General features: G+C 36.3%; 2 protein-coding genes across 2 annotated transcripts in view; both read right to left on the bottom strand.

The window, feature by feature from the left end:
- LOC106938705 (sodium/glucose cotransporter 1-like) overlaps positions 1-813 on the bottom strand; it is an 18,749-nt gene extending 17,936 nt beyond the window's left edge. Inside the window, exons 1-2 of the mRNA XM_015020839.1 lie at positions 661-813; positions 286-357 (exon numbers count right to left, since the gene is read on the bottom strand). Coding sequence (XP_014876325.1) covers positions 286-357; positions 661-798 — 210 coding nt within the window. The 5' untranslated portion in view covers positions 799-813. The remainder of the gene's footprint in view (positions 1-285; positions 358-660) is intronic.
- LOC106938702 (sodium/glucose cotransporter 1-like) overlaps positions 1-6,992 on the bottom strand; it is a gene marked incomplete at its 3' end in the record, with an annotated part of 55,738 nt that overhangs the window by 44,206 nt on the left and 4,540 nt on the right. Inside the window, exons 2-3 of the mRNA XM_015020836.1 lie at positions 5,148-5,219; positions 3,792-3,896 (exon numbers count right to left, since the gene is read on the bottom strand). Coding sequence (XP_014876322.1) covers positions 3,792-3,896; positions 5,148-5,219 — 177 coding nt within the window. The remainder of the gene's footprint in view (positions 1-3,791; positions 3,897-5,147; positions 5,220-6,992) is intronic.

A 6,992-nucleotide genomic window follows, 5' to 3' on the forward strand; every position in this document is an offset into this window, starting at 1 on the left:
CTCAATTAGTATTTACCACGCTGGGGCCTGTGCAGCCACAGATTCAGCTTCATTTCAACAGATTCAAGCCCATTTTGAACGAAAACAACAAATTGGATTTTTGCTGCTTCTTACCCATTCAGTCCAATCTAACTTGTATACGACCAACATGTCACCCCTGTTCAGGAGAGTGAACTTTTTTTTTAATCGTACCTCCTTTCCATAACAACTGTAATAGTTCTCCAGGCTGTTACAAAAAATAGCAAAAGAACAAATAATGTTTCTCATTTGTTGTCAGATACCCACCGGCCACCACACCATACTCCTCCCTGCAAGGAAAAAGCCACCCACAGTGGATCGATTGGTGCGGACCATGGCCTGCAACAGGACAAGGAAATACAAAACAAGCTTATTATCCATTTTAGCTCTAAGTTAGTGTTCTATACACTGAGCAACACAGAACACCAGGAATAGTTTACAGATTAGCCATGACATTCCTTTATGATTCATTTTTGTGCAAAAAAAAATTAGTTTAATCTGTTTGTTTTACCTAAAGCAGCAGCAAAAAAAGCATTTAATTTTTGTAGCAATTTGCTTAAGCAGTTTACAACTCACAGCAACACAACTGTAAATAAATCATGCAAACACACTTTCGATTAGTTGACAGTTTGCAACACTTACAATAACTCCCACAGCCAAGACAACCAGAAAGTAGATGACGATAACAGAGATGTCGGCTGCATTGTTGATACGGGTGGTGGGAGATTGACTCCTTTGGGTTTCCAAGGTGCGGGAGAATCCAAAATAATCCCAGGACATTTTGCTCAGAGTGGAAGTGTTGGACAGGAAGGCTGAAGCAATGAGTCCACTGTGACTGAAGCACACTTTCAACACTTACCTTTATATCTTCTGTTTGTGTGTGGGACAGAAAGAGGGAGGGGAGAGGGTTGGTTAATAGTGTACGTGGAGAAAGAGATAAAGGTGGAAGGACGGTGGATGTATGAGAAAAAAGAGCTTTACTGTCAGGATGTTTTGTTATAAATATTAATGCAGCAAAATGTGTAAACCTTTTGGAAATTATAAGGTTAATCATCAATCTACAAGGAAGGAAAAGCCACTGTTGTTCCTGTAACAATCTATTTATTTTTTCCTCATTTTGTTATTCATTCTTGCAGAGGTCTGGCTATTAAATCACTGTTGTTTCTTAACATAAAACACATATATAGTATAAGTTTAGTTAAAGTTTAGTTTTACAGTATATGAATATGCAGCAGATGTTAACTTTCCTTTTTTACTTAAAACAATCAAAAAGGAGCCAGGAAGTACTGATTTATAGGCATTTACTCCACAAATCTTGTAACTTTCTACTCAGATAGATGCAGATATATAATTCTTCACTTTAATAAGTGAATAAGTGAATGTAATTTCTTTATAATTACATGATTCCTTACAGTGTCGAGTGTGGCAACAGTCTTTTTGTAATTTTCATCTGATGGTGTAAATTATTTTAACAGCATAAAATTCTCCAGAAAATTTACGAAAGGAATCCACGGATGATCTAACTCAATATATATCGTTGTACGTTAACACTATTGCTCCATTGACATAATTCACTGACACACTGTAACAATTTTGCGTCTGTATACAAAGGTGAATGAAGAAATTTGCCCAAGACTAACTAATATGTTGAAATAAAAATATTTATAAACTTTTATCTATAGTTAAAAGAGAGATTTTGTCCATAATTTAAAAATTCTTAGTTATATAAAATATCTATTACTCCCTGACACCGCTGGGCTCTGCCAAAAAAGATTGTGGATTTTATTGTGGAAGTATGTAACAAACAAATAGCGCCCAGTCTCACCTTCAACCTGTAGTATGAACATTAAATGTTCTTGATAATGATTTATTTTTATCTGTGTGTTAATAATTAGCTTGTGGAATAATAACAGATAGCTAAGATCCAAAAAGAAAAAGAAAGAGGAAAAAGTCTTCCAGCTGATCAGCATAATGAAATGCTAAATGTTACATTTAAATTGCTGTTTTACTTTAATTAAAAGTATTGAGACTTTTAATACTTACTTTAATACATTTAATAAGTAAAACAGCAATTCAAACATTTGTCTGGTTTTATATAATGAGAATAAATTGAATATCACCATTTTATTTGATCAATCTGTAAATAATTACAATTTGAAAATTTTCTAAAATGCAGGTTCTCATCAACAGACATTATGGTTATTAAATGGCCATTATGATCCTCATCTTTTTACAGACAATGCGAAGACATGTAAACCAATTCTATGGGACTGTCTCAAAGCCTTGACATATAAAATGAAGTGTTTGTGCAACTCATGACAAAAGCTATTAAATCCTGTGCTTCTTGTAGGCATCCTCTCTTGTAAAACTTGTTTTGCTCCCTCTTTCTCCAAAGTTGTTTTATTGTTTCATGAAAAGAATTTTTATGATCCGAACTATATAAAAAAATCAAAGGATATATCAGAATAATCTTATCAACTTCTTTCACCTGTTATTCTTGGTGTATTTAATCATCAACTAACGTGCGTTTCGAACTGCTTTTCAGGTTCATGTCTAGCTTTTTAGCTGTATTTTCTAATAACAGTAAATAATTACTCCAGATTTATCCACAGACTCCAATACTTCACTGTTAGGTGACTTTTTAAGATTGTGCTGGATTTTAATTTTGCTATATATGGTACAACGAAATAAATATGCATGACATATTTTTCAGATTTTTCTGATCCATATATGTTTTTCCTCCCACTTTCAGAGTTTTACATAACTTTGTGTTGGTCCATCACATAAAATCTCAATGAAATACCAAGATATTTAAATCCGGAAAGACTCAGACGGAGAAAAAGGAACAATTAAAAGATTTAATGACAGGCATGAATAACAGTTCGTTAGCGCTCGGGCCCCCGGTAGCTGATTTGAGCTGAGATTTGATGTGAACTCGATGAACATCCCGATAACTGATTAGGGATGCTCCCCCCCTGGGCCCTACACTGGTGGTGGAGGTCGGGAAAGGGTGCTATTCTGGAGAGCTGAAGGTTGTGGGTGGAGAAGGGGCGGTGGTGGGTTGAACGCAGCTGGGAAGCGGCTGACGGCTTGGATATGGATCCTTTTATGCAGAGCTTGATTGATGATTGGACGCACCGGGTGAGGACGAGCGCTGAGGTCAGAGATGAGCATGAAGCCGATGGGCAAACGGAGGGGGCGGAGTCTTCCAGCTTGAATTTTCGCTATCAGCTCAATTTGTTGTAGTATGATGAAATGTGGGAAACTGAAGTACAATTTATACCAGCAAAGTACTATCTTAAAGTTCTGGGACCATTCTGAATTCTTATCAGAATGACATATATGTTTTACAAATTGGTCCAAGTCATGGTTCAGTTCTTAAGTGCTTGTGTTATTTGCTCAGATTAGCTCTTATGAGAGGTTTTAGTGACTGTGGCCTCAGACGTAGAGGGACAGCATGCAGTAAATAATTTAATGTAACATGTTTCAGGTGTAGGGATGGTCAAAGTTCCCTGAAGAACCCGAAATAAAGGAGGAATGAGCCAAAGTTTATGTGTGTCTCATCTTTTTATCAGCCAAGAAAAAAAAGAAGCTTTTTAAGCAAATAAAGAACTTGAGCATGGTTTTGTTTGTCCTTTGTATTTCCCTTAAAGGCCTAACTCANAAAATATTAAACATAAACAGGATTTTTACTTTTCAGTTTCTCCAAACCAATTATTTTGCATTATGAGATCTTGTCTTTCCTATTTGGAAAACATATCACAAATACTCACGTTCCACTCAAATCCACCAATGGCAATTCCAGAAGCTGCAGCAGTACCAGCGATACCTACAAAGTGGCCGCTGCCAATGTTGCTGGCAAAGAGTGATGCTCCGATCTGTAAAAAAAAAAAAATAAATAAAAATATATTTAATTTACAAAGGGGTCCCAAAACAATCAATAAATACCAGATGACTTGCTCTGCTGATAAACACATATGGAACATTTTCTGTCTTTAAGGCCAACACAACATGATATATCTCATTTAGGACAGGTTTAATGTAAGGAATGCAAAAGTTGTAGCTCATGCCCTGGATGAGACTGTGTGTGTGGAGACTCTTGAGACTCTAATTCTGACTATAGCCCACATCTTATGAATCTCCCCAAAACTATTGAAAAGGATCTGCTCGTCAGTCCTGTTGTTGTGGATTATACAGTTGCAGGAAAACCTTTTTTCTATCTCACTTTTTCCTTCCAGTCAATTATCTATTAATCTGTTTCGATACAGCCCTCTGTGAATACTCAGCTCCTTTAGCATTGACTTTTTGTGACTTTCCTCACTGATAAGACAACTGTCAAGTCAGCAATCCTCCATGTGTAGGCCTTAACTTGGCCACACCATTTGTTATTGGTGTGTTTGTCTTTCTTATTTTGTGGGGGCATGGGTAGGTCGTTTATCTATGCTGAAATAATCATAATGAAGTCTATCCACTAACAAATGTATGTATAATATGCAGTAAGGTGTCAAGACTTGTTATTGGATTTCTGAATATATTTAACTCTTTGATTATGGTGTAAGACACTCAACTCCTCTAAACTGTGACAACAAAAAAACTTCACCTCATTGTAGATAAGTTTGAAAGAACCACCTCATTTACTATGGAGGACCAAAACCGACATAACAAGAAATTAAAGTATAAATATATGTTTTAATAAGAAATAAAAGCATAAATATATATGTAGTTTTTCCTTTTCCTTACACGAGTTTCCATCAAGTAATGTATATATTTTTTTAATTTTCCCTAAACATGCGTTTTTGCAAAGAAAAATAGATATTTTGCGTTGTCTTTTTTGCTTCTCCCTTTTCTGCTCGCTGTATTTCTGCTTGCTGTTTTTCCGTTTGCTGTTTTTCTGCTGCATCGCTATGTTAATGAGGAGAGCTGCCTTCTATGTCTACTATTGGCCAATAGAGCTTTGGAACCAACTAATCCAATCTAACTTGTATGTGACCAAAGTGTCACCCCTGTTCAGGAGATTTAACTTTTTTTTTTAATTGCACTTCTTTTCCATCACAACTGTAATAGTTCTGAAGACTGTTAAAAAAATTAATCAGTTACAAAATGTTTCTCATTTGTTGTCAGATACCCACCGGCCACCACACCATACTCCTTCCCGCAAGGAAAAAGCCACCCACAGTGGATCGATTGGTGCGGACCATGGCCTGCAACAGGACAAGGAAATACATAAACCTTTGTTTTGCAAAACAAGCTTATTACCTAGTTTAGCTCTAAGTTAGTGTTTTGAGCTTTGGAACCAACATCACTGCGTCTGACGTTTACGTCGCCATCTCTCATGGCCACTGACCAAAACAAACTAGTCACAATGAACACCGGTGTTTTCATTGTGTTACCGAGCGCAGAAAAGTTGTTTTGCAAATTGGATACTGGATATTCGCCCTCCACGGAGTAAGGGGCGTTCAGGTCTAGGTTGATCCGATTTATGAACGCTAATTTCGGCCAGCTATTCTCTACGGATCCCTCCTCAAACACTCGGAGGTTCACATATGGACCGTCAATTTCCTTCTTCTTCTTCTAGTTGACTTTTATTGGCGGTTGGAAAGAAACGTTAGGTAAGCATTACCGCCGCCAACCGGTAAGGAGTGTGGACCACATGACAAAAAACAAAAACTATGTCCTATTAAACAACTGACACTGTTTTAAAAAATAAAATAAGGCCTCATATCGTCTACTTCCTGAATCTTTTTGTAATAAATCAACAATATCAAATTACATTTACTTAGTTTACTTAGTTACTAGAAACCCTGCAGGGAGGCTGAAATAAGAAATAACCAGAAGGATAAAATAGAATTAAACTATAGTCATTAAATAAGTCTTGACATGGACTCAGACAAACAAGGAAAATCAATAATATAATTCTAATTACACTAAATACCTCTAATAATATCAAAAGGACCATGAAGGGCTAAGCTAAAGTGAATTAAAAAATGAAGCTAAATAAAATGAAAAGCTAAACAAATCCAAAAACCCAGTATCCTGACAGATGTCTGATTATATAATTGTTTAATTTAATCAAATAAAGTATTTATTAAAAAAAATATAATATTTCATTATGTATATGTTAATTGCCTGAAATATATAAATGTCAAATTTTTACTTAAAATGTGATTTATTGCTTCACCTGTTTACATGTATCTTGAAGTGCTTGAATCAAACGTTTCATGAATGTTTAATGCATTAAATTATTAAATGAGAGAAAACAGCCACTTCCAACTGTATTTCAACACAAATGGTTCCTGTTCCTCTTCAGAGTCTGCAGCCTTGCTGAGCTCCTCTCCTGGGATTTCCTCCTCAGCCTCTCCAACTTGCTCCTCTTCTGTTGCCTCCGCTGTTCTGTTTTCATTATTTACCTCTTCTGGGGTAAATAATGAAAACAGTCTCTGTAACTTGTTGATCCACCACGGTCTTGCTGTATCGCCTCTTTAACTGACGCCCATGTCGGTCCGATGTTGTGGCGTTTACCTTGCAGTGACCCATATTCAGCACTGGAACCCAGTCAGGATTGAGCTCTTCCATTTCATGCATCGGTTTGTCTTTAAGAGGACATATCAGAACACACATCAGTATTAATACTGTAAATTTGATAACACTAGAAAACTTAAATAGTTTACTTCACAATAATGGAATAACCTCGATATCCACTCACAAAACTTGGACTACGCTACATAAACAATATAAGCCCAAGGTTGACCCATTTAAATGAACTCAACATAAACTGAACATGAGTACACTCGGACAAAATCATTTGTCATTTTTTTTTCTCAGCAATCTCAGATTCAGCAGCAGAGATTGAGTCCAAAATCCGATGTGAGATTCATCCGTGCTGCAGTGAATCCGTCTCTCTTTATAGATTTCTCCCACTTCTTCCTCACATCGTGTCTTTAGGAAACCTTCAAGACAAAAACGGAAGATTTAGG

The sequence above is a fragment of the Poecilia latipinna genome, unplaced genomic scaffold, assembly GCF_001443285.1.
Source record: "Poecilia latipinna isolate Pla-1442-1.1 unplaced genomic scaffold, P_latipinna-1.0 Scaffold2671, whole genome shotgun sequence".
Taxonomy (NCBI): Eukaryota; Metazoa; Chordata; class Actinopteri; order Cyprinodontiformes; family Poeciliidae; genus Poecilia; species Poecilia latipinna.